Source organism: Panthera pardus, unplaced genomic scaffold (genome assembly GCF_024362965.1).
Source record: "Panthera pardus isolate Hobbes unplaced genomic scaffold, ASM2436296v1 HiC_scaffold_7, whole genome shotgun sequence".
Taxonomy (NCBI): domain Eukaryota; kingdom Metazoa; phylum Chordata; class Mammalia; order Carnivora; family Felidae; genus Panthera; species Panthera pardus.
In genome coordinates this window covers 22532412-22560007 of record NW_026527002.1, presented here as the reverse complement: position 1 = coordinate 22560007, position 27596 = coordinate 22532412, and the positions used below count along the sequence as shown (strand labels likewise).

General features: G+C 46.7%; 1 protein-coding gene and 1 long non-coding RNA gene across 2 annotated transcripts; one reads left to right on the top strand and one right to left on the bottom strand.

Annotated features, from left to right (window-relative positions):
* Positions 1-1086: 1086 nt before the first annotated feature.
* SBSPON (somatomedin B and thrombospondin type 1 domain containing) lies at positions 1087-27596 on the top strand. The gene is made up of 5 exons (XM_019453271.2): positions 1087-1426; positions 12475-12669; positions 22233-22323; positions 23948-24124; positions 25875-27596. Exons 1-5 carry the CDS (start codon positions 1213-1215, stop codon positions 25990-25992), a joined length of 795 nt encoding a protein of 264 aa, XP_019308816.1. The 5' UTR covers positions 1087-1212; the 3' UTR covers positions 25993-27596.
* Positions 16858-21905, bottom strand: LOC109269345 (uncharacterized). Its single transcript, XR_008420094.1, has 3 exons — positions 20887-21905; positions 20558-20767; positions 16858-17431 (listed from the first exon to the last, which is right to left on the bottom strand). It is a non-coding gene; the product is annotated as an uncharacterized LOC109269345 (long non-coding RNA).

Below are 27596 nucleotides of genomic sequence, written 5' to 3'. Positions count from 1 at the left end.
TATTAATGTATGAGATGGTTTTTCACTTCACAACTTTTTATTTTGCATTGTCTTACTACTGTTACAGTAAAGGATTTTTTAAAAAACTTTTGTCACTTGTTTCTCTAAAGAGTAGAGGAAATTCCTCTATAAGAAATCTCTATATGAAAAAGGAAGAAAATCAGTCTCTGAAATTCATTAGAAATCTTGGGTTCACAGACACAGAAAACTCTGTATTCCTGGTTTCTTATCAAAACCATTATAGTTTAAGTGATTTGAGAACATAAAATCAAATGAAAATTCCATGATAATTTTTGGTTAACAAAAAGAGTGAGGTGAAGAAAATGCAATAAATTTGGAGAGAAAGGGGAAGGAAATGTATGAGAAGTTAGACAAGCGCTTTACTAAAGCAGGCGTTATTGCTAGGATATCATTAACAGGATTTCTTCGGGGGGGGGGGAAATCGGCTTTGACAGAAAGCGGAGCACAGTTTATTTACTTTTTAATCCTTTCCTTAACATTCATCAGTTGCCTCTTGAGTGAAGCAAACTGGCATTTCCTTGGGGCAGGAAAGTCTCATCTGACATATAGCAGAAAGAAAGGATGCTTTCTTTGGTTTTATCTCGTCGTTTCTAAGGGGCCGCTGTGGTCCTCAGGGACTGGTGTGGGGGTGGCGGGGGACGGGGCGGGGGGGGGACTACAGTCTGAGTTTTCCTGGGCGAAGTCAGGGTGCCTCGCTCACACTGTGCCGCTGAGACCCGTTTGCTGCGCATCAAGCGCTATTCGTCTCCAGGCTTGTTGCTGAAAATGCCCACGCATGAACGTGACCCCAGGTGTTAGGAAGCAGAGTCTGGAGGCTGGGAATGCGGCGGTTCCGACGCTCCCTGGGTCGCCGGGATCCCCAAGCACCTGCCGCTCCGCTCTCTCCCGGGGCGCTCCCGCGGGCTAGGGGCGCGGGCTCGCGGCGGGCGGGGCGCCGATTGCGGGGCGCCCCGGGGCGAGGCGCCCTCCCCACCTGCGAGGGGGCAGCCGCGGCACCCGCCCGCGCCCGGACCGGCGCGCCGCCAGGGCTGGGGAGGGGCGGCGCCGAGGGCGGGGGCCCGGCGCGGGGCAGGGCCGGGCCGGGCTGCGCGTCGCGGGCCGCTGGGGCTGCTCCGGGCCGCCGCTCTCCGAGGAGCACACCGCTCGCTCCGAAGGTCTGCGGCGCGGCAGGCGCCGCCCGGAGCTCTGGCCATGAGGACCCTGTGGATGGCGCTGTGCGCGCTGGCGCGGCTGTGGCCGGGGACCCTGGCAGGCTGCGCCGAGGCGGGGCGCTGCTGCCCCGGCCGGGACGCCGCCTGCTTCGTGCGTGGCTGGAGGTTGGACAGGGTTTACGGGACGTGCTTCTGCGACCAAGCCTGCCGCCTCACGGGGGACTGCTGCTTCGACTACGCCAGGGCGTGCCCAGGTGGGTGGCGGCGCCGAGGGTGGGGCGTCGGCCCTTCACCAGCAGCCGAAGGGCACAGGGTCCCACAGGAAGGACCGCGGCCCCAGAGCCAGGACACCACCCCCCCCCCCATTCCTTTCCATCCTGGCGTGTCCAGACCGTCTAGCCTGGCCTACCCGTGACCCCTCCACCCAGGTACATCTAGCTCCCTCCATCCTAGGGTCCTCCAGCTCCTTGTGTCCAGGCACAGATTCTCCAGTCCCTTCCGTTCAGCTACACCTGTGTCCAGGGATCCCGCAGTGCTCTCCGTATGGACGTAACCACTCCAAAGCACCTCTCCCCACCGGAACCTGGATGGAAGGGCCTGGAGCCATCTGTTCCCCTGGAAGCTTGTTGGGGCTCAGGAACCCCAGTCTGGTGGGGCCACCTCCTACCTGGGAAGATGGCATGCCAGGTTCCAACGGCATGCCCCTGGGCCAGGCTCCACCATTTTCATTCTGTTAACCCTCAGGGATCTGAAGTGACTTGTGACAAGCGATAAGGGAAGGGGTGTGTAATTCTCCCGCTCAGAGCCAAGGGCTTGCTCTGGTAGAGTACTTGTGCAGAGCAAGTTCTTGGAGGACCACAGTTGTCCTCACCTCTAGACTCCAGCAAGTAGCACAGCCCCTTTCTCATAAGAGGAGTTTGATCTGCTCCGCGTTCAATTTTCTCTATCTAGCATGATAAAGGGTTTTCTCTGGGGGTTCCTATTATATTTTAATACTGCTGGTTTTCCTTGAGGGTCCGCCTTTTTCATCTTTAAATTTCCCTCAGTAGCACAGCCCCTGGTTAAGGGCTCAATAGATGTTGATTTAATTAAATTAAAAATGAAATGGGGAGTATGGTTCTAAAGAATAAGGTTTACCTGAGAGAAGCCAGCTCTAGAAATAAAAGTAGCCTTGCTTCCTGTTAATGTCATCACCCAAAATGCCTCGTGTACGTTAGGGTTTGACCTCAAGGACTTCCACCATTGTGACTTCCTCCGCATCTTCTTGGGAGAGTAACCCGCGGGCCTGCGTCATTCCTCGGGGAACCGGGGGAGGGCGCTGTCTGCCTCCACCTTGCTGGAAGAGGCCACTGGCCCATGGCAAGATATCACCCAGACCTGGTACTGAAGGAACACGATTGAAAAACATTAAGATTTCCCTGACCCTGCTTGAAAGCTAATGATTTACTTGTGAATATGGCTTCTCTTTTTGATAAGCTTCTTTCCCTTTTCTGCTCCAAGGCCACAGTATTTTGCTACTGAAGTAAGGTAAAGAGTCAGTTATTTAGGAAATGTAGTGCCCAGGGTCCCCAGCCCTACCCCGCCCCTGCAGAGCATCCTATTAAAACTCCCATTTGCCTCAGTTACCTAGGTCCCTCAAGCAAAGCCTCTGTCACTATGGCAGAATCACTTTCTCACAAGTGATTCACTTACGTTTTAAATACAGAATTCCTGAAGACCAGATAATGTGCCCTAGTCTGTGGTAAGCACAGGGATACAAAGAAGATGAAGACACAGTCTCTGCTCCCTACAAGTTCACAGTCAAGCAGGGAAATACACCTGCGAACCACCTGCTACGTGCTTAGTGCCAAAATAAGGGATCCAGGAGGCAAGAAAGGAAAAACTCAGAAGACCTTCCAGAGGAAGTAATGTGCCAGCATAGTCCTGGAGAATGAGCAAGAAGTCTCTAGAAGGGGAAGAGGAATTCTAGCAGGAAAGTATCACATGGTCATTCAGCAGTTACCTGTGGGTGTCTGCCTTTTGTGCCGGGAACTAGGCGGGGCCCTGAGGCTGCCCTGGCCAGCAGGACAGACAGTGAATGCAGCTAGATATGGAGAGATTCAGGCACAGAAGAGGCATGGGGAAGGACAGACCAGAGTCATGAGAAGAACTTCCCAGTGAAGCCTTACAGTGCTATGAGGAGTTGTCTGTACGTGGTCACAAATAAATCCCTTACTTTTGGTCAAGGAGGTAGAAATATTAAAACAAAGAGTCTGTCATTTGGGAGTGGGGATATATTGGGTACGTAGGAGCAGAGAAGAGATGACCTTATCACCTTGGCAAGGGCTCAGAAAGAAATCACAGCAACTTGGTGCCTGGGCAAGAGCTGTGAACAGTGGGCATGGGGAACTGAAACCAGACAAAGAAAGGGGCCCAAAAGAATCTTAAAAAGCATATTCAGCCTTATGCCCTTCCCTAGGGAGTTAGCGGAGAACCTCGCAGGCCTGAGCAGAAGCAGACACAGGACCTAAAAGGCTCCTAGTTGGTAAATTCTCTGTGCCTGAAGTTTCTTGGGAGAAGAGGAAGAAAATAGAGACAGTTGGAAGCGGGCCACTTGGAAGACGGAGCCTGCTCTCCCTGCAGAGCTGAGGGTGAGAGGGGCACCACGGAGCTAAGATGCTCAGTGCCTCAGCCCCACGCCAGCGTCATAACTGTGCTGACTCTGGGGGCCTGTGGGAGCAGCTTACAGATGAGGGAGCTGGGGCCTTCCCAGGGCTCCCCCATTGCTAAGTGGACGTGAATGGGCAGCACGGTGACATCTGAACCCACTGTGCCTGATTTCAGGCTGCCACCTGCCACATCTGTGGCGCATGGCTGTTATTTACTCCTAAATACATCACGGTGTAGCAGCTCAGGGCCTGCCAGTCACTCCACATACATAGAACCATTAAGACCCTTAGAATCTCTTCTCCTTACCCCATGTGATGTTACCTAATGATGCTGTCTGAAACCTTTTTGACTGAAATTACATTATATGTGAACCAAAAATGAGCCATGTCTGTAGAACTAAGAATGCCTTACTTCTCTTCTTTCTGATGTTTTTCTTCTTTGTAAACACTTTTTTTTTTTTTTTTTTTTTTTGGTGTGGCTAAGAGATGAAATCCTGGAATTTCTCTTTCTAAATAGGAAGTTATTATTTTTTTTTACTTTGTAAAAATAAAAATAAGTTTTTGGGCCTATGGATTTGCTGAACTGCCAGAAATTTCTGAGATGAATGATCTCAGAAAAATCTCGTTATGGTGACGGCATAGGTTTCAACACCAATTCTGTATCTCCATTACTGATCCTCCCCCCCAACAAAAGAATAGAAAAATTCTCCATTGGCTGTGCGAGACCAGGGGTGGGAAAGGTAGAGGAGGGACAAATCTATACCCTGCTCTGGAAGAACTTCTTAGATATCAGGCTCACCACACTTGGGGTCCTAGAGTCTGCATTCTAAGATCACAGAAACAGTAGGCTGTAGATTTTTGAGGAGCGAGTTCAGGAAAGAGTCATAATTAACCCAAGTGGAGCAGGAAAAAAATTGAGTAGCCTGTGTGAGGCAGTCTCTTCTCCTAGACTTATGGGGAATCTAGGAAACTAACGGGCCCATATCTGCTGACTTCATAACTGGAAAGAGAAGGGGCAATGTCCTTGAAACTATGGGCTCCAAAGCTTACCCAAGGAAAGGATGTCACAGTCTACGGTGATTTAGAAAGTTGAGGCTTTCCTGGAACCATAGCGGCCCAAGAGACAGCGTGTGGCTTCCCCTGCCTTTGTCTCTGCAGGAAAAATGAGCAGAGCCTGGCGCCAGCATTCAACATGACTTGACTTTGCAGGCTTGGGCTGCAGCCCTGGGTGTTCAGTGCAGGAGGGTGAAATTGTCAGCTCTTCTCCAGCATTTACGCTGTGCCAGGCACCTTATAGCTGTACTCTTACTTAGGTCTCACGACCCACCACCATGGTAAGCAGAGCCCTGGGAGGTTGGGCAATTTGTCCTAAGGCATATGGCTAATCAGTGATGGAGTGAGATTTGAACCCAGGAACTCTGAGTCTGGAGCCCACATGTTTAAACATGATATCTGGACCCTCAGAGAAATGAGGCTTTATGAGAAGCTGTGTACTTTGCAGGGTAGGCCCCAGATAAATACTGGTGGAGTGAGTGAGCCCTCTCTCTCCTTTGACTCACTCCTCATGGGCAAACAATGTGTCCTGCCCCTCTTTACAGTCCCCTGACAGCTCTCATGGTTGTCAGAACAACCTGAGCCGTCATTCCACCGAGGGGACGTTATCTACCCCAGCCACCTGTCCTTTCAAAAATAACATTTTCCTTCCTTCACTGAAAAATATGCTTGCTGCAGAAAATTTGGAAAATACAGAGATGCACAAAAGAAGAAAACAACTCCCCTGGAAACTTACTACCCAGTAAAAGCATAATTATCTTTCTGATTTCTATACCTTTTTTTCTGCGTTTATATGGTATATAAAATTCTATTTTTCTTTTTTTTTAATTTTTCTAAGTTTATTTATTTTGAGAGACAGAGAGAGCAGAGGAGGGTCAGAAAGAGAGGGAGAGAGAGAATCCCCAGCAGGCTCCATGCTGTCCGTGCACAGCTTGATGCGGGGCTCAAATTCACAAACTGTGAGATCATGACCTGAGCTGAAACCAAGAGTCAGACACTTAACCAACTGAGCCACCCAGGTGCCCCTAAAATTCTGTTTTTCTAATGAGGCAGTCCTTTTTATTGTCTTGCTAGCATTTCGTGAACTTGACCAGTTAATGTCTCAAAAGAAAGAAAAAACCCACTGGTGGCCAGGTAATGGTTTATGCAAGATGAAAAAAAATACTTGATCATTTTGTTGGAGCTTTCCAGGGCGGGTGGGGTAGGGAGCAAATGGGAACATGGGCAATGTAGTCTCATTTGACCCTCAGAGATTTGACAAGATTTCTCAGAAAAAGGTATATATATAAGAGAGAGAGAAAGGCCTATGACATTTAAAATTGTGTCACTATGAGATGTGTGTGTGTGTGGTAAAGGGGATGCTGTAATTTTCTCCCACACAATGTCAGGAAACAAATGCTATGTGGTAATGGTACTGCTGTGGGTAAATTACAAAAATATTTCAGGGGTGCCTAGGTCGCTCAGTTGTTTAAGCGTCTGACTTCAGCTCGGGTCTGACTTCAGCTCTGACTTCGATCTCACAGTTTGTGAGTTCGAGCCCTGCGCCGGGCTCTAGGCTGACAAGCTCAGAGCCTGGAAACTGCTTCAGATTCTGTGTCTCCCTCTCTCTCTGTTCCTCCCCCACTCACACTCTATCTCTTTTTCTCAGAAATAAACAAACATTTAAAAATTTTTTTTTTAAAAAGAATATTTCGCAGGAATGGCTAGGACTATTTGAACTTAACAACATGAGGAAGAAAGCACTTGTTCGTGGGTGGCCTTGAACTTTTAGGTGGCAAAGAGCCAAGCAGGCAGGGCCAGATCTGTGATTAACCAAGGAGACACTGCATGAAAATAAGAGCAAGGTTTTATATTAAGAAGAAATAACCCAAACTATATTTATGAAATGAAGGACTCTGGCTGTCAGCTCAGTGTGTGTGTGTGTGTGTGTTCATGTGCGCTTGTGTAGCATAACAAGAGAAACATTAGAAATATGTTTTTTTTAGTTACCTTTTGGTGCCTAAGACAGAATAGCGTGTCTAGTTCTGGGTGCCCCCACTCACCAAGGCTGTGAATGGGTCTGGAGAAGGCCCAGGGGTCATTCTGAGAGGGCAGAGTGTCTATAGAAAGATGGGTCCGACAGCTGGAGTCATCAACCTGAAAAGTCCATGCTAGAGGGACGGCGAACCACTGAAATGTTAAATCCGTGAGCCGCACGGATAAGATAAACATAGATATTTTTTCCCCATATTCTGAAATTCTTGAGTGAGGGAAATTTGGATCAAATTAAAGGAAATACCACTCCCTGCCACTGATAATAAAATGAAAGAAGCTTGTTATTTTCAAGATGTGGTACTGACAGGAGATATAAATGGATTTGAAAGGATTTGAAGGACTAGCGGCTGCCAGGAGAAGCCAAGAGCTACATAACCTGAAGACACAGAAAACCAAGCTCCTTCCAGCAACACCCTTTGGGGGCACCTTTGCCAGCGGAGCTCAGACAACTCTTGCCCAGGTTAAGAATTCCCATATTTTTGGGGCGCCTGGGTGGCTCAGTCGGTTGAGCGTCCGACTTCGGCTCAGGTCGTGATCTCACAGTTGGTGAGTTTGAGCCCCGCGTCGGGCTCTGTTGCTGACAGCTCGGAGCCTGGAGCCTGCTTTGGATTCTGTGTCTCCTCTCTCTGCCCCCTGCCCTGCTCATACTCTGTCTCTGTCTCTCAAAAAGTGAATAAACATTTAAAAAAAAAAAAAAAGAATTCCCATATTTTTGGCTATGGGAATTTCTGGTTTTGTTCCTGTCCTTCCACCAGCTTTCCTTCCCACTCTGGAGCCTGAGTCAGTTCTTTGGCTTCTAACTAATGATATGAACAAACCAGAATCGGTTTCAACATAGAAAATTGTTTAGGAAGGAGGACGAATTTGTCCAATGCCATTTCATCCATCTGTCTGTCCGTCTGTCCATCCATCTATTCAACAAATATTTATTGAGCAGCTACCAAGTACCAAGCACGAGGCATGAAACGAAAAGCTCAATGACAATAAATACAATAAATAAACATGTACGCTATATAATTATGAATCATTGAAATATTATAAAGCAGGGAACACTGAGCTCTGAGAGGAAGTATTTTGTGGTGTGGCAAGTGGAAGGCTGGGGGTGGCACTGGGAGAGTGCTTAGATAAACTGGCCAGAGAAGGACTCCCTGAAAAAGAAATAATTCATCTGGGGGCACCTGGGTGGCTCAGTTGGTTAACAGTCCAACTTTGGCTCAGTCACGATCTCACGGTTCATGAGTTCCAGCCCCATGTTGGGCTCTGTGTTGACAGCTCAGAGCCTGGAGCCTGCTTTGGATTCTGTGTCTCCCCCTCTCTCTCTGCCCCTCCCCCATTTGTGCTCTCTCTCTCTCTCTCTCTCTCTCTCAAAAATAAACATTAAAAAAAAAAAAGGAAACAATTCATCTGGGACCTAGGGAATGGACCGACCCCAGCCATGCGCAATGTGGGAAGAACAATCCCCGGAGAGGGAACACATAACAAGCTTCCAGAGTGTGACAGAGTTTGGTGCAAGGAGGCCAGCGTGGCTGGAGCTTGGAGTGGAGGTGGGGTGGGGGTGGGGGGCAACTCCGGGTGAGTGGGGGAGGGGCACAGGCTGGGTCATACAGCACCTTGTAGGCCACAGCAAAGAGTTTGATTTTATTACAAATTCAAAAGCAAACCATTAAGAGAGTTTAAAAAGCCATTTACTGGGGCGCCTGGGTGGCGCAGTTGGTTAGGCGTCCGACTTCAGCCAGGTCACGATCTCGCGGTCGGTGAGTTCGAGCCCCGCGTCAGGCTCTGGGCTGATGGCTCGGAGCCTGGAGCCTGTTTCCGATTCTGTGTCTCCCTCTCTCTCTGCCCCTCCCCCGTTCATGCTCTGTCTCTCTCTGTCCCAAAAATAAAAAAACGTTGAAAAAAAAAAAATTAAAAAGCCGTTTACTATTATTATTATTATTATTATTATTATTATTATATTTTTAAAGATTAGTGGTATCTTTGGTAAGGTAATTGTACTTGGAAATGACTGGATACTCCTGTTAGGACATGTGAAATGTGCTCAATTCTTTTTTGTGCAGATTCCTTACTGAAATATATAACTCCCTTCACTGTTCTTGGCCATTCTCCCTGTGGCTGTGGTAGGAACAGCTGATAACCAGAAAGCTCTCGAGGAGGGGGGACTAGCCGGTACCTCAGAAAGGATTTGATAATCCTTGAGTCTGGATCTATCCATTATCCCACTCTGTAGGGAGCTGGGAGTCAGGGGTGCCCACTGGGCCTAAAGCAGCGGGTCTATGTCTCTGTTCTCTTCGGTGTCTCCTTCTCTGTCTCTGTTCTTATTACACTCCTTGGGACCACCTCCCAAATAAGTTACTTGCATTCAAATCCATGTGTCAGAGTCTGCTTCTGACAAACTCCACCGGGATATTAAGTTGAGTTGAAACAAAGGAAGAAAGAAAACGGCTTGCCCAGCATTCTGGCATCCACTAAACCTAAGCTTTGTTTTATTGTACAAGGGGTGGGATGATGTCGTTAAACTCTAACCATTAGGACATTGGGAAGCTGTGACAAGCCTGGAGTCAGAGACCATCATGTTGCTCGCCAGGTCTGTTGACCTCCAGTAACAGCTAGTGAAATGTGAAGATTGAGAAAGTCAGATTTTAAGAAAGAATATTTTGATATGCTGGCTATAGATGTGAATACTAATGGACGAGTTCACAGGAAACCTGTGTCATGCAGTTGTAATATATGACTTGAAATGACAAATCTGTCAGAAATTCCCGTACTTCCCCTAGCCTCTGTGACCAAAGATCTCTCATGATCTATGATGAATTGCAACCCAAACAATCAAAAGTTCACAAATTAGGGGCGCCCGGGTGGCTCAGTCGGCTAAGCATCTGACTTTGGCTCAGGTCATGATCTCCAGGTTCATGAGTTCGAGCCCCACATTGGGCTCTGTGCTGACAGCTCAGAGCCTGGAACCTGCTTCGAATTCTGTGTCTCCCTCTCTCTCTGCCCCTCCCCTGTTCATGCTCTGTCTCTCTGTGTCTCTCTCTCTCTCAAAAATACATAAACATTAAAAAAATTTTTTTTAAAGCTCACAAATTAATCATGAATATAATCTTTTGTGCAGAATAGGAATAAATATCTCAGATTCCTCTTCCAACTCAAAATATTTTGTGGAACACCTTTTTAGTCCTGAACTTTTACTAGGTGAACTTTTTTCATTTTATCTTACAATGAAGCCATCAAGATGATGTTCAGGACCCAGAACTTTCTGGTTTTCTTTATGAGGCTGTTAAAGTCATGGATTGGAAACCAGTGGATTGGAAACCAGAGACATAGTGTTTTCCAAAGTCAAACCTGAACTGACAGGAACAACAACTGATTCAGTGACTCTGTGATCTGAGGACGTTAACTATGGGTCAAACTAAACATTGCACATGAGACACAAATGCTGAAGAGATACCGGGAAACTAAATTCAGTCAGAAAAGTGTCCCCATTGTCATCTTTTATAATATGGATAGCATGTATTCAAACCAAGGCCAGATCACTAAATTCTGAGCTAATGCCATGGCAAATTTTTATTTTATAGTGATGTCCAATGTTAATCTTTGAAATAAGTGTTTTGTTTTTCATTTATTAAACATTTTTTTTAATGTTTTATTTATTTTTGAGACCGAGAGAGACAGAGCGTGAGCAGGGCAGGGGCAGAGAGGGAGCAAGACACAGAATCCAAAGCAGGCTCCAGGCTCTGAGCTGTCAGCACAGAGCCCGACGCTGGGCTCGAACTCACAAACCACAAGATCATGACCTGAGCCAAAGTCGGACGCTTAACTGACTGAGACACCCAGGTGCCCCAAGTGTTTTGTTTTTTAAAGTGAATTACTAGGGGTGTCTGGGTCGGTTAAGTATCCAACTCTTGATTTCAGCTTGGGTCAAGATCTCATGGTTTATGGGTTCGAGCCCCACATTGGGCTCTGCACTGACAGCACGGAGCCTGCTTAGGATTCTCTCTCCCTCTCTCTCTGTCCCTCCCCGCTCTCTCTCTCAAAATAAATAACCCTAAAAAATAATTTAAAAAAACATATAAAGTGCATTATTAAGTGTTCAAGGCCAACACATCAGGGCAAGACTAACTAGATTCAGGGATGAAGAGATATGGGTGACAGTTTTGGAAGAATTACGGACAGAAGGAGTCCTTCTCAGCTCCTAGCCCGGCAGACTTTTAAATCCCGCTAGCTCTATGGCCCAATTAAATCACGGGATCGTGAAAATAAAAGGGGAGGAATCCACAAGAAATGACCAGAGCAGGAAGTGGACTGTTACTGATTTTCTGAAGGATATGCGGGTAGCAGGTATTGGGAACCAGTGTCATGTGCCTCATTCTTGCTCCCTTAGGTACTTGACATGTGGTGCCTATGAGTTTTTAGATGATGAATAAATGCATGTTTTACAGCAGTCTGAAGTTTTTGAATTACTGACATGTTTATGTTGTATGTGACCCTTTTCGTGTCAGGGTTAGCTATGTGCTGCCGAACGATTGGTCTTCCCACATCCATGAACCCTCAACTGGAGAGCACTGTGGGTCCAAATTAGTCTTCAAGTACAAGCTGTGAGAACTCCAAATCCAGATTTCAGAGAAGTTACAGTGCTTTCTTGGTGAAGACGCTGTAAGCTTGAAAGTATGAACATAGTAGGTAAAGTGGGTCACGTTTTGTGAGAAAGAAAGAGTTTTCGTCTCTAGTTCATAGGTACATCTTTTGTTTTCTTATTCTTTTCTTAGCTACAGTTTCAAGCCACCTAAAAACCCATTAGAGTCCTTTTAAAAGTTTCATTAGGACTTCAAATGGGAAAGTTAAATGTACAACCGCATTGATTTTCCGGTCCTGGCCAGAGCATTGTCCCCACAGCCAAATTCTTGCCCCCGACTCTGCTTCGTCATGCGTGACCATGAATACTATTTACTTCTGTGGGTTCTGGTTGCTCTTCCTTAAACTCCAGCCCTCACAGTTTTGGGGTCTAAGAGGCATAAAGGACGATAGTAGAGCACCTAAGAGAAGCCTCAAGTGTAGAGGTCCCTTGGTGTGGCCCTAAACCATGTCTTAGGGACACACGATGGGGATAAGAATTGACTTGGGAATTTTATTTTTTTTTCCCCTTTACGTATTCTACAATGAACATGTACTGCTGTTACAATGAAAATGTTCTGGGCAAGGGAGGATGAAATGAAAATCTAGGAAAAACAGAAGCAAAGATCTTATCTAAGCCCAAGGAGTATGAGGAAGTATCCGAAGGCAGGCATCACTCTTTACCTGGGGTGCGTCCCTGGCTCAGAGCCACGGTCAGGATCCCAGAGTAGCTGCCGGTCCGCCACCGAGAGGTGCCGGTTATCAGCTAACCATCAGGGCGGGTGGAGGCCATGTCATCTGAGCCCCCGCTGTGACTGTGTCCCTCCTTGCTCCAGGGCGCAGGCAAAGCGCGCGGCCTGCGTGGGCTGAACTGGCCTGTGGATGTTGGCGGGAGCAGCCTGGAGGCCGCTGGGTTCACTCAGGTGAGCGTCCCATCCCACCGTGCTGTTTTTCAGCTCGCCCTTGCATCGTGGGGGAGTGGAGCCCCTGGAGCGGCTGCGGGGACCAGTGCAAGCCGGCGGCCCGCGTGCGGAGGCGCCCGGTGCGGCAGGAGCCTCGGAACGGCGGCGCGCCCTGCCCGCCCCTGGAAGAGAGAGCCGGCTGCCTGGACTACTCGACGCCCCGGGGCCAGGACTGCGGGCACTCCTTCGGTACTGAGGTTTTCGCGGTGGTGGCTGCCTTTGCTGTCTGTCGTGACTGTCCATGCCTTGTCCCGTAAAAGGCCTTGAGCCGAGCGGGGAAAGTTCCGTGCGCTGCAGGCAGTGGGCTGGGCCGGTCCGCCCGGAGTAGGCAGGAAGCTCGGGAAATGCTTGATAAAGGAATGAGTGTCAGCTGCATCGGTGCCGCCCTAGGCCACGCCGCCCTCCCTCGGTGTTTTCGTAACCCAGTGGTGGCCCCTTCCTCTCTGTGCGCGCTCCGGGTAAAGGACATGTGCACTGTGGTTTGTAGCAAACTCAAGGCAGGGACTTCAGGGAGCATGACAGCGTTTCACACTGGAGTAAGTGCCCCTTAAGGGTAACCATCCATCTTGCACTTTTAATTCCTGTTCAGTCAGGTACACTCAACATACACGTGTGAAGGTAGTAGAAAAATGATTACTTTCTCAACAATGTCAAATTACCCTCCTAAAACCCCAGTTCTCCCCTCAAGCTGGCTGAATTGGGCTGTTGTGATCAGATTTGTGATTTGACAAGATCATGCAGGTGGTGGTGTGGCCAATGGAGGGACCGGAAGTCGGCTCACGAATGAGTTGGGAGTCATGGGAAGCGGACAAAGAAATAAGCAAAAGGGCTACCGACCATGTGTTGATCTGGATTGCATCTGATGGGGGAAAACACTGCCTTCTCAGGATCACAAAGATCGTATGTTTTTCATAGGAACCTGGACGTTTTTATGCCAACGTCATACGTTGAGGCCAACGTTTGATGGCCTCATCAAGCCATCTTGGCCCTTTTTTTCATTCTATGCACAAATACTTATTAAGAGTCTACCTGATACCAGGCACTGGGCTTGGTGCCAGGGCTACACTAGTGACATACGCTGGCCTGGAGCATGCTGTCCTGTGGCTCACAGTCTGGTGGCAGGGGAAGATGATAATCAGATGATCTTAGGAAAGTAATCCCAGAAAATTACAGCTGCAATTTGGTGCAGCTGGAACCAAACAAGGGAGAGATGTTCTGAGCAAGAGAGATGTTCTGGTCTTGGGGGAGGAGGGGAACCACAGGAGGGGGAGGGGAAGGGACTTCCCTAAGCATGGGGAGGTAAGGCTGAGAAGCCTAGAGTTTTCCAGGCAGAGACTGGCATGGTGAACCAGATATCGGGTATAGGGGCTTCAAGGGATTTGGGGATTGATCTAGGGAAAATGACCACAAGAGGTGGTAATAGGCAGTAAGCTTTATCAGGCAGTGCTTGGACAGTGTTGCAGGAGAAGGGGGAGTGCAGAGGCTTTGTTGTGGGAACCACCATCCAAAAAGGGAGAAGAGGAATCCGCCAGGGCTCTGTGTCTAAGTGATGTCAACTCCAGCATGATGTGGAGTGTCTGGGGGCAGAGTTTCAAAGAGCAAGGGTGGGAGCAGCTTGGGGTCTTACATCTACAAGGTTTTAAGCTCATCAATGGACCACAGGTGCCAGCTGTAGTTTCACAGGGTATGAAAGGCAGGCAGGGCCTAAATGGCTAAAAATCTGCTTGTTTGGCACTTTTTAAAAACAATTGGATGCATAAAAATTTGAGTTTGCTGCCAGGAGGCTTTGGAGCTAACAGGTCTCAGCCTGCTGTGAGGAAGTGAACAACCTAGGGACCCTCTTTGGCTCATTTGTATAATATGGGGAAGCACAAGGCCCATCTGAGAAGTTGAAGGCCAGAGTCTGGGGAGCACAGAGAGTGAGGCTGGCATTGAGAGAAGAAGCATTTGTACTGACACCCCCCTCAGTACAGGGCCCCGGAACTCCCTGTTTAGGATTTTGGTCTTTATCTTAAGAGCCACTGTAGCATTTTCTGCTGTGGTCAGAGCTGTGATTTGAAAATATGGCTCTGGGGGCGCCTGGGTGGCTTAGTCAGACAAGTGTTCATCTGTTGGTTTCGGCTCAGGTCCTGATCTCATGGTTTCTGAGTTTGAGCCCCACATCAGGCTCTGCGCTGACAGCACGGAGCCTGCTTGGGATTCTCTGTCCCTCCCCCACCCCCTCCACCCACCGCCGCCCTTACCCCTGCTCACACTCTCTCTCTCAAAAATAAATAAATAAATATTAAAAAAAAAAAAGAAAAAAAAAGAAACTATTGGTCTGGTAGAGGAGTGGGTAGCGGAAGGGCCAGGGCGGCAGTCAGATTCGACTCCCAGGGAAATAGTTTAGTGTTCACAGATGCGGTCATGGAACAAAACCACATTCAGCTCGTGAGCTCTGCAGAAGCACTGTAGAAAATGCTCAGGGAGGAAGTCGCTCTAGGACATTACTGATTTTTTGAATGCCTCTTAAAACCTCGTGCTGGTGTATCAGGAAAGCAGCCACTTTGCTCATTTACAGGGTTTGGCTGGTAGAAAGTATTTCTGAAGTACATTTGACCCTTCAGTGCTCACCAGGCTGCCACAGACCGCTTCGAAGCCCGGTTCTCCGTATCTCTTCGGCTTAGTTCAGGTCACAGGAAGACAGACAGGAAGGCCAGGGAAGGGAAGGCTATGGAACATGGAGCAAAGGCACCAGGGAGCACTGAGCCCGCCCCCTGCCCCCTGGGGGTCTCCTCTCTGCCTGGAGGTGGCTGCTCCTCTGTCCTCTGGCACAGCCCACAGACCTGTCCTCCTCCTCATGTCCTCCCCCTGTCTCCCACCCCTCCCACCGAACTCCAGTAAGAGGACTTTCTAAAACAGCAGTCTTCATATGTGACTCCCCATAAAGTGTTCGTGACTTTGAACTAACACCAACAGGAGAAATCTGGACTCAGTGGCCTCCTTTCCTACTAAGGTAAGGTGAAATCCAGTTTGGGAAGAGAGGTGAAATCTCTACCTGGGCCAGGGGCACTGGCATTTGCAGCCCTACTTTGGTCCTTGAGATGCACTTTCCTGTTGTAATGTCTTAGAAATGATGACCGCTGTCACAAGCTCGTCAGGGGGGACAGGACTCCTCAAATATTCCAGTCTGGTGGTTCCTAAAGTGCGGTCCCCAGCCGGCCACATAGGCCTCACCTGGGAAGTTGTTGGAAATGCAAGTTCCCAGGGCCCCACCCAGACCCACGAGATGAGAATGGCTGGAGCCAGGCCTAGCACTGTGCTTGTAACAAGGCTTACAGGGGATTCTGCTGTTCACCGAGGTTCCAGAACCACTGCTCTTGCCCAAGTATGGCTAGTGGTTCTTCCCTGAGTCCCGACTCATGGCTGGATCACTTAAATGACACTTTCCTGAAGGCAGAAGCTTGCCAATGCAAAACAGGGTGTAGGTCAGGAAAATGTGGGATAAATCGGACGGTTTTCTCTATGGAAGAACTTCTCAGAGGCTTTATTATGCTAATGACCATTTTCATTCTGTAAGAGGAAGATACGATATGGGCTGCTTTCCCCCCTTATTTGAATAAATGACCCTTTTTCCAGGGTGCCTGGGTGACTCAGTCGGTTAAGGGGTTAAGCCTCTGACTCTTGATTTTGGCTCAGGTCATGATCTCACGGCTTGTGAGATCGAGTCCCACATCAGGCTCTGTGCTGACAGCATGGAGCCTTCTTGGGATTCTCTCTCTCTCTGCCCCTCCCCTGCTCACTCTCTTTAAAAAATAAATAAATAGACATTTAAAAAATTTAAAAACAATTAATGACCCTTTTCCCAAGGGGATCTCAGTGAATCATTAGTGTTCTGTGGAATACACCTTGGAAAACGATGGGCCACAAAAGGGAAATGAGAGCAGTGACATGAAAATCGAATTTGGTGGATTGCCCTAAGCCCTGTGTCACCGTGATTCCTATGCATTCATTTAAGATCCACTGAGCGTTAACAACAGCCAGCACTGTGCTGGGGTCTGGAGAAACAGACTCGAACGACAAACATATCACGGCTAATTGTAACTCAGGGTGATGAGCAAGTGCCATGATAGAAGAATGCTCAGATTGGTGTGGAAACGTGGCGAAGGAGCACCCACCTCTCCCGGGGGCTCTCCGTCCTGCTGCGTGGTCACCTGTTATGCCCCGCGCCCTACTAGACTCTATGCACAGAGCGGGAGCCTTTGGTGCATGGAGTAGCAATCCCTCACATTTTCACAGCAGAGAGCTCCTATAGACATTATTGATTCAGTGTTCGTAGCAATCCTGTAGGTGAGCCTATTCGTTTCCTGTGGCTACTGTAACAAACTACCCCAAGCCTAGTGGCTTAAAACAACACAACTTTATTATCTTAGGGCTCTGTGGGCTAGAAGTTCAACCCAGGTCTCCCTGGGCTAACATCAAGGTGTTGGCAGAGCTGCGTTCCTTTCTGGAGGCTCTGGGGGAGAATCAATCCATTTCCTTGCATTTTCCATCATCCAGAGACTGTCACATTCCTTTCCTCATGCCCCCTTTTCCATCTTCACAACCAGCTGCATTGCATCTCTCTGTGCTTCCTTTTGTAGTAACGTCCTCCGACTTCCTCTCTGAAGGACTCTTGTGATTCAGCCCATCTAGAAAATCCAGGATAATCTCCCCATTTTAAGGTCTACCATTCATTCCATCTGCAACTTTCCTTCTTCTTGATGAAATAACATAATATTCTCACGGGTCCTGGAGATTGGGATGTGGATACCTTTGAAAGGCCATTATTCTGCTTACCTTGGAGGTAGAATAGCATCATTATCCTTGAAACCAAGAGGAGACTGGAGCTCAGGGGGGTGACAGCATTTGTGAAGGACTTCCAGAATCTAACCCTGGATCTCAGGGCTCTAAATCCTGTGGGGTTTTCCCTCTTTAAAAAAACAAAACAAAACACAATTTAAGTTTATTTATTTATTTTGAGAGAAAGTTTTATGTTTTATTTATTTATTTTGAGCGGGGGTGGGTGGGGTAGAGAAAGAGGGAAAGAGAGTAAATCCCAAGCAGGCTCCTCCCTGACAGCATGGAACCCGATGCGGGGATCCATCCCACAAACCATGAGACCGTGACCTGAGCTGAAACCAAGAGTCGGATGCTTAACCGATTGAGCCACCCAGGGGCCCCAGGGTTTTTCTTTCTGATATTGCTTTGCTGTTCCTGTTATCATTAGAGCTAAAATCGCAGTTATAGGGGCTCCTGGGTGGCTCAGTCATTTAAGCATCGAACTCTTGGTTTTGGCTCAGGTCATGATCTCATGGTTCATGAGAACGAGCCCCGTATGGGGCTCTGTGCTGACATCATGGATCCTGCTTGGGATTCTCTCTCTCTCTCTCTCTCTCTCTGCCCCTCCCCACTTGCCCATGCACTCTCTCACTCTCAAAATAAATAAATAAAAATTTTAGAAAATAATAATAAAATAGGGGCGTCTGGGTGGCTCAGTCAGTTGAGGGTCTGACTTCAGCTTAGGTCACGATCTCATGGTTTGTGAGTTCCAGCCCCACGTTGGGGCTCTGTGCTGACAACTCAGAGCCTGGAGCCTGCTTTGGATTCTGTGTCTCCCTCTTCCGCTCTGTTTTTCTCTCAAAAATTAATAAACATTAAAATAATAATAAAATAAAATTGCAATTACAGGTTCTGGTAAATGAGTAGAAATAGGGAGGCCCTGTGAGGCCAGTGAATGAAACCCCATCCCTGAAGCTCTCTTACTAATGAAGATTAAGTAGCTATTGAATTTTTCCCTTTTCCTTTAATGCATATCTTGACTATATTTTTATCATAAAAACAAATCCAAAAAGCCATATGATTGTATTAGTTGTACATATGGACTCCTTCTGAAAGGAGATTGATGTGTATCATAACCTGTATGTGTCCAGGCTGGTGTTTTGTCATGTTCTCCTTCTGTCCTCGTTTACACTGTACCTACAGACCAGTGGTTCTAAGCCTGCTTTGGGGACACCCCATTGTGTCAGAGGACTTTATGAAATTTTCTAAGCAAATTCAATCTACTTTCATGTTCAAAGTAAGTATGTGCCGCGCCACGCTTTTAGAAGTCGAGTTGTTATAAAACCGAACAATGGTAGGCTGAAAGGATGCCAGAAAAGTTGGCAAATAGCCTCTTAACAAAGACTCTATTACATTTGAATATTGTTGCCAGGAAGGGGAAAGGAGGGGGAACTAGCTTTTATTGAGAGCCTTTGTCCTCGGGCACCCGGCTACGTTCTTCCACACGTAAGCTGCAGTGTAACTGAAGGCAAAAATAATTTCTAAATTACTTACCACTCTTAAGTAATGGAAATTAAATTAAATTAATATTAAAAAGCGGTGCTGGGTCAGAGACCTCCAGGCAATCTGGCTCCTGGTCTATTTTCTGAAGACTCATGTGGGGAGAAAGTGCCCCCTGTCTGCAAAATGTGCCACCAAACCAAGCCCAGGTCTTGAGGGGTTAGGACACAGAAGAGACAAGTCCCAGAGTTACTGGCTTGCTTTTATTAAAAAAAATTTTTTTAATGTTTTTTTTTATTTTTGAGAGAGAGAAAGAGCATGAGCAGGGAAGGGGCTGAGAGAGACACACACACACAGAATCCAAAGCAGGCTCCAGGCTCCGAGCTGTCAGCACAAAGCCCGATGCGGGGCTTGAACCCACGAACTGTGAGGTCATGACCCGAGCTGAAGTCGGACGCTTAACCGACCCAGCCCCCCGGGTGCCCCACTGGCTTGCTTTTATGATGGGTCATACCCTCAGAGGTTTGACACTGAATGTGGACGGTAGATCTTAAGAACCAGAAGCTATCTCCTGTGTTGGGGTTCTTGCTTCATCATTTACTACGTATTTTCCCTTCATTTAACTTGTCTGAGCCTCAGTTTGCTGCCGAGAGCACCTCATTCGTGGCACCTCTCTGTATAAAGCTTTTGTGAAGACCAGTGACACGTGAGGAGAAGGTACTTTGTAAATAAGCAGGCTGTAAGCATACAAGGTGCTGTCGTAGCAGGCGTTAATCTGTGCCGTGAGCCTGCCCCACCCCTCCAGGGCCACAACTCCCACACCACCCCTCCCTCTCTCCTGGGGCCTGAGGGGACTCGGGAAAGGGCTCACCAAGTCCCCTTTCCTCTTTATTTACTTTTTTAAAGTTTATTCATTTTGAGAGAGAAAGAGAGAGTGTGAGCGGGGGAGGGGCATAGAGGAAGAGAGAGAGAGAGAGAGAGAGAGAGAGAGAGAGAGAGAGTATCCTAAGCAGGCTCTGTCTGCACTGTTCAAGAGGAGCTCGACTCAGGGCCCGAACTCACTCACTGAACTGTCAGAGCATGACCTGAGCCGAAACCAAGAGTCGGTTGGAGACTCAACGGACTGAGCCAGCCGGGGCCCCCTCTTTTCCTCTTTTAAAGGTTACTTCATGTTAAAGATAGCGATTAGGGACGGAAAGGGAAAATAAAGCAGAATGTAAGCAATTCATAGGAAATATGCTGCATAAAATAGTGAAACCTTGTGATCCACATGACATTAGTCTCCAGGCAGTGACAGCGTGGGTTCGGAGACACCGCCTGACCCTGCCATGTTTAGACGGGAGTCTTAAACACGCTCCTCAACCTCTCTGTGCCTCAGTTTCCCCATCTGTGGAATGGGGGAAATAATAGCACCTATCCCAGAGGGCTGTTTTAAGAGTCAAAGGCATTAACACATGAAAGGTGCTCAGCATTATGCCTGGAAACCTAGAAGGGTGTCACTGTTCACTTTCATCATTATTATTATGACAGCGCTTTTTTAAAGGATTTGATATCAGATATTATAGTCCTATTCTTGCCCTCTCCTTCCTAACCTCATTCCCTGTGCCCCCCCCCCCAGCTATATATTAGGTGCATTGCCTTTGAACTTTTGTAATAAAACATGCAGTACAAATGAGGAGATCAAATAAATGTTTTGAGCTAAAGAAACACATCCCGAAAATGTCATAGTTTGGTACAAGGCCACGTGGACTTAGCAGCAATTGAATCGTTCACTCACTGAATAACCTGGGAAACGCGGCAGAAGGACAGAAACGGGAACAACCGGTGGGAAAGCTAACATCCTTCAGATGTTTGTGTTTCGGATGACGAGGTCTGAGGGAGGCGGCAGGATCCTAACATACACGCGCTTACGTGTTCTTTTCAATTCTCTCCGTGGATTTTGGAAGTTCCAAAGCCACGGTCACATTTAGAAAGAGGGGCGTGTTCTCTGGAAAACAATGAAACACGTTAGCGCAGCAACAGAGCTTCACAGCTGAGACTCTGAGGGCTCACGCTAGATGGGACTGAAGAGATTGAGCACCAAAGCACCCAGGACACAAACAATACCGGCAACTCGTAGGAGGAAAAGACCACCAGGTATCAGGCCACTCCTGCGTTCCGTTCCCCAGTAACATGAAAAAGCCTCCTTAAGAAAATCTAAAAAAGAATTAGGGCTGCCATCTTGTGGCAACAAGGAGCCAGGTAAAATGAGCATGTCGGCTGGAGGCATCTATTTTCCAGCTGGTACCCTCGTCCAGCTTGCTCACGATGACTCTGGCATCGCGCAAGCCAACATCAGCTGGTGTCTGCCCTTCCTGGGATGGTCCAGTTTCTGAAACGAAAGGGAGGAAGGATTGTTGAGCCATCTCTGCCGCAAGGCTCAGTGTGGGAACAGAAGACCACAGGGAAGTAGGATCTGTGTATCTCGTTGGCGATTCCGTGACATCATTCACCCACCAAGCCACCATTCGTTGCCTTCATGCTTGCTAAGTGCGTAAACGTGTGAGGGCCACAGGGATGGAAAGGGCAAAGCCTTGTCTTTCTTGGGGTGACAGCAGAGCGGCATCGGGAGGTTATCTCCAGGTGCTATACTGTACATAGGAACAGATGCCTCCCCACACTTAGCAGCAAATAGGAGGGAGACGCACAAACAAAATCAGTGAAAGAAGAGAGCAGAGGTGGGAGGCAAGGATTCCTGGCTCCCTTTCTTCTCTCCTGTCTAGAGCAGTGAGTTGGGTTGGGGTTGGGGACAGGAAGGAGGAGAGGGCCAAACTGACTTTCCTTCTCCGAGGCTGAGGGTTGGCATGGGGAGGACGATGTGCTGGCCTGCACTAGGCAGTCACTCTGAGACCATGGGGCAGGCAGCGAGGCTTCCAGGCTGCTGTTGCAGAGACCCGGGGGGCACTTACATTTCCTGCCTCTGCTACTTCCATTTTCTCCTTTTCACATTTCCTCTCTCTCTGGTTGTCTCTTTTTCTCCTTACATCCCCCTTTCTCTCTCTTTTGTCTTCTTCCTCCTCTTCCCTTACTTTGTTCTTCCTATCTTTCCCTTTTCTATTTTTCTTCCTTTCATTTAAAAAAAAAAAAACAACCCTTCTCTCCCTTTTCCCCCTTGGTTTCCTCTGCATCTTTTATGGCTTCCTCTTGTATTTTTTTACCCCTGGCCCCCTTTTCACACAGTGTCACTTGTTACCGTGGACAAGCCTGCCTGTAGCTGCCCGTCTGTGTGCACACAGTCTTTGAGCTGGGTTCTGGGGACACTGTACCTTGGCCTCGTCTCAGTCCTTGGTAATGTGCCATGGACCTTTGTACTTAGGGATGGGGGGGTCTCGATAGGACCGACGCCAAGTTTGGGAAAGGTCATTCTGAGGGCTTTAGGCTGCACGTGTGCAATGCCATTCTCTCTTTTCTAGTCCCTGCCTTCATAACTACCTCTGCATTCAACAAGGAGAGAACACGACAATCTACATCTCCACAGTGGTCTACAGACACAGAGGACAGCGGGTAATTTGCTGTTTTTGTTTTGTATTGTTTGGGTTGAGTTTTTCAGCTACTGCTTTTCCAGTGTACGGTCAAGTCAGCCCATAAAGGTCAAGTAGGTGTGATGGGTTTTCTTCTGTTACTTGTTCTTTGACTCTGGATAAAATGTGATTCTTTACCACAGGGCTGGGCCCTGTTTTTGTGGGGCTGCAAAGATTTGTCTCTGAGGTCTGATCAACAAGAAACATGCTATATAAAATGAGGATATCACTTTCTCAATCATACTAAGGATGTTCCTCTTGTAGTCATTATGGGAACACAGACACCAGCACCCATGTGTTTGAATGTGGCCCACACCTCAGCTCTGAGGATTTTTATCAAGAAGGAAGGCACAGGGTGGGAGGGAGCTCTGGGCCTACTTGCAGTCCGCTCTTCAGCTGTCAGCATAGGGACACCAGACAGTTGTATGTTCAGACCTCCACACGGCCACTCACTAGCCGTAAGACCTTGGAGATGTTGTCCCACCTCGGTTTTTCTTCTTGAAAAATGAGAATATTAATGCCTACCACATGGCGTTGTTAGGAGAATTTAATGAGAAAATAATGAAGAGACGTCTGGGTTAAGCTGTCTGTCGAAAGTTGATTGAAGCTGCGTCATAGAATTTCCTACCTCAGGACCTAAAGGTACCTAATAAACGGCCTAGCACTGTTAAAGCTCTTTGAAGCAGACTCTCCAGTCGCTTTCCATCTAACCTAGGACAGCTCATAATTCCATGGATAAGAAACTAGCCCATTGTAGCTTACTTAATTAGAACTGAAAATGCAACGTGCAGGAGTTTTAATATGTTTTGTTTCCCTGAAGAATTGTAAAATCATGTTGCTTTTTAGTACAAGGCTCTAAAATATTCACCCATGTCTGGATGCTCCCCCCGGGCTTTTGGAGTCTAGTCACGCAGAGATTTCCACAGTTCAGCATAAGGCGACACGAGCCTCTGTCACAGAAAAACATCTCCGCTTCCCATTTCCTTTTATCTGCGATGCCCAATATCTGTGATGCCCAATTTGTGATGCTTGGGTTCGAGTCTAAACTCACCGTCATTGCCAATCACGCAGGTGAGCCGGTGGGGTGCGTAGGGAGGGCCCGCGGGGCCAGAAAGGCCTGGGTGCTGCTCGGGGCATCGAGGGCAAGCTCTCCGGGGGCTTACATGTTTTCAAGCTCAAGCCAGTTCTTATTCGATTTCTATCATTCTCTAAGATATCAGCAAAGTTATTGAGGGCCATTTTCCTACGGAAATATGCTTTTTACACACAATTTGGTGGTCAGACTAGATGGGATACGGGATATCCAAATTTCTGCAAATTCACGTTGACCAGGTCATTCGACCATGGATTGGAAAAGCACCACACACTTCACTGGGGTTGCCAGTCGGACATCACCCATCGTCTTCGTTCGGCAAATGAGAGGCTTGACAAGGCATCGTGTGACTGGTGCCGTAGCTTGGGAAAGTGCCCGGCGCTACCTTCTCCAGTCTGTCACATATCCTCGGCGCCTGCAGGCTTCTTGAGACTTTCTGCGGCATTAGGCTACCGCTAATGACAGCACTTGAAACTCTTGTGGGTTTTTGGTTTTGTTTTTGTTTTGGCTCTAGATACTGTATGGAGTTCAAGACTGAGTCATTGACTCATCACTGTGCTCTGGAAAACCGACCCCTGACTCGATGGATGCAGTATCTCCGGGAGGGGTACACGGTGTGCGTGGACTGTCAACCCCCAGCTATGAACTCTGTGAGCCTTCGCTGTTCTGGAGATGGCCTGGACTCGGATGGGTAAGGGAGAGACATTCGCTGAAGGGTCTTTCTGGTTTTTATTTGGAGATATTTGTCCTGTGTCCTGAACAGCAAATCAGGGCATGATTTGGGAGTCAAAACCCAAGTAAGGAGAATCTTCTGTCTAGCAATTCCTGAATCCAGGGCCCCGTTTACACTGCGGGACTCAGAGGCTCTGTATCAGTGATGAATGGGTACATTTGGATCTTGGTTCGGACCATGCTGCCAAGTGACCACTGAAAACATGATCACTCCAAAGCAGTGTTTTGAAAACCACTTGAATCCGAACCTCTTTGGATGCTGATTTAAAAACTACGGATTCCCAAGCCCCACGTGAGCCTAATGGAATCAGAGTCTTTGGGGGTGGGTTTTTAACAATCTTCGAGGTCAGGAGTTGGCAGAGAGTAGATACTCTCAGCTTTGGGGGCCGTATGGTCTGTCTCACTACTCAACTACCATCGTGGCATGGAAGCAGCCACAGACACTGAACAGATGCACTTGGCTCTGTTCTAACGTTGTATCTGTGGACATGAAGATTCGAATTTCATATAATTTTCCTGTGTCATGATATATTATTTTGATTTTCTTTTGACTTTTTAAAACAAACAACAAAAAACGATTCTTGACTAACAGACCACACGAAAACAAGAGGTAGGCTGGATTTGGCCCATAGGTTGTGGTTTGCTGACCCCTGCCCAGATGATTCACTCCCACAGCGATGTTTCAGAACCACTGCTCAGTGGGGTAGTCATAAAACCACGCCTGAGACGGTGGTGGACTCAGGTTTGCACGATCAGAAACTGATAGAAACCTATGGATTGGCCAAAAGAATTGACCCTGAAAACATTTAATTACCCTGAATATCTATCCCAGTCTTGTACTCATTTATCAGTTAAATCCAATGGCACTATTCCTAACCAAGAGAAGAGTAGACCTCATGCTGGTCAGCTATCGGACAAGGGCCAACTTCGGTCGCACGTAGATTACAGTTTTAAGTATATCAGGTGGAACTGGTAAAAGTACAGATTAGAAGGTAAAATATGAACCTTCTCAGCTAGTCATTACTCCCAAGGTGTATTTTAATATTTAATAACTTGAATTTATGTTTATTAGTCACTTGTGCCTAATAGCCTTTGTAAGGAGTACACGACATGAGCAGTAAAGTGGGTAAGAAACCAGATATTTAGACTTAAATTTTTCTGAATATCTCATCTATATTTTGTCTTTAAATGAACTTATAATTTAATTTGTATCCATAAAGTACCTTGAACCCTGGCTGAATTTCCAGTGCCCTTAAAAAAAAATAATTTTAATAATCTGGCTTCCTTCTTCCCGCTTCTCCCGTTTTTTTCATTATGGAATCAAAGAGTTGGAGGTGATTACAAAAGATCATTTGGGCAGAGCCCTCTAATTTTAATATACATGAACTAGGGAGCCATTTTCCTCTGTGTAACACTTCATATATTCAGATCAAGTGAGAGAAATGAACACAGTAACCTCAAACTGCTCTCTCAACGAGGGTGTCCTCAAATAGAGATGAATTTGTAACTTGCTTTGACAGAACCCAAAGAAGGGAAACTCAGTTTGTGATCACTTTGTTTTTTTAAATTTCAATTTGTCATGCACTTCAAAACTCCAAATACGATCATTCTTTAAACAACAACAAAACCCCTCAATTTATAATTCTGTAAATTAGAATTTTCTTTGGTTTGCTTTTAGCGTAACTGCCATTTTCAAAATATCGTTTCAGAAATCAAACTCTCCACTGGCAAGCAATTGGCAATCCTCGATGTCAAGGAACTTGGAAAAAAGTTCGGCGAGTAGATCAGTGCTCTTGTCCAGCTGTTCACAGCTTTATTTTTATATAGATGGCGATGTAAATATTTCAGAATGTGTTTGTAAACATGCCAAATATTACCAAGTCATGTTCAGTGCTACATAAACCTTCAGAAACCGTTTGGCCCAAGTCCCTGAACACATGTCATTGCCACACTCTGAAGAAGAGAAAGAAAATTTACGGGCCAGTTCCGAAGATACGTAGTGCCTTTATTTTCATTTCTGCTACACCGAGGCTCCTGTGGTCCTTGGCCTTCTGCAGAGTCAGTCTCATTCAAGAGGTGGCCCACACAACACAAAATACATGTCTCTTTGCACTAAAATTACTACAACATGGTCCATGTATTGGTGGGTTAAATTGTCATTTAAGGTATCCATGCTTTGTCGCATTCTTTCTTTCTATTCTGTAATCTCTTAAAATCTTCTCACTTTAAAATATGTTATACAGGTGTATATTCACGCGGTCACATATACATTGCCCATATATTATTCCATAAATTGTGAAAGAATAATTTCAAGAAAATAGTCACAAGTAATTTTCAACAGGACATGTCGTTTAAGATTTAGGAAGCATTTTGTAATGAAAAACCAGCAGCTAAGTTAAAAATGCTTTTTTGAAGAAGAAATTGTTTTTCGTTAATTGACAAGACCAATCACATGTCCATTCTAGGTCCATACAAGTTCCTTAAATGTGGTAACTTTCACGAGGAGAATTTTGGCACCAACGGATGAAACAATGCTTTGAGTGCGAAAATTTTACCATTAGCGTCTAAGATGATTTCCAAGGCTTAAAACTTGATGCTGACTGAAATAATCTTTCAGATTTCAGTTCAAACTAAGTTCAAGTTTAATCAAGGTAGGCTTACTGCTTTTTTTCTACAGCATACATTTTCTTATGTTTGGGGTGGAAGGCAGAGGTATAAATGATGGAAGACATGGACTTTATTACAAATGTGATGCTCTCACACATACACAGAGAAGTATTAGTCTTCTTATCTTATAATTGGCAAACCAGTGAAGCAGAGGCAAGGTGGCTTGTTGAAGGACCCGGGAGGACTGGTCACTCTGCAGGCAGCCCCAGAGCCGAATCTCTGCCTCTCAGCCAGACTCAGCTGTGATGAAAAGCCAGATGATGTCAAAGACAGCCGTGAAAGCTAAGCCCTTTCCACAATTTTGAAACAAATTCTAAACCTAGGATATTTTCTCTGGAGAAAATTATCTGGCATCTTAAAATTCAAACTTCTTCGGTTTCATTTGTATAAGATATTATTCACTAACAAATGATTTACTAAAATACGTATTTCTTGGTACTTATCATGTAATGACAGAATGACAATAGCAAATCACTAGGGATGGAAAAATTCCTCGATATTTGATGCTGAGAGTAGCAGTATTTCTGACTATATATTCATTTAACTGTCAGAGTTGTTTTTATGGTAAATTACATTCTTCAGAAGTTAATAATAAAAAATTTGAGTCTCATCAAGGTTAGGAAACTTAAGCTGTAAGTTCAGTATTAACATTTTAAGACCATTTCTAACATTTGTAAAGCAAGATTTTTGAAGCTTTCCTGGGTAATTTTAATGTTACTTAAAATTTTTATACCAGTTAATAAACTTTCTGTTCACATTTTTAA

Bases quoted from the DNA above. Each gene is read 5' to 3' on its own strand.
- SBSPON (XM_019453271.2), top strand. From the start codon at position 1,213: ATGAGGACCCTGTGGATGGCGCTGTGCGCGCTGGCGCGGCTGTGGCCG. The intron at 1,427-12,474 runs GTGGGTGGCGGC...GCTGTTTTTCAG, and splicing joins CTACGCCAGGGCGTGCCCAG to CTCGCCCTTGCATCGTGGGG. The intron at 12,670-22,232 runs GTACTGAGGTTT...TCTCTTTTCTAG, and splicing joins GGACTGCGGGCACTCCTTCG to TCCCTGCCTTCATAACTACC.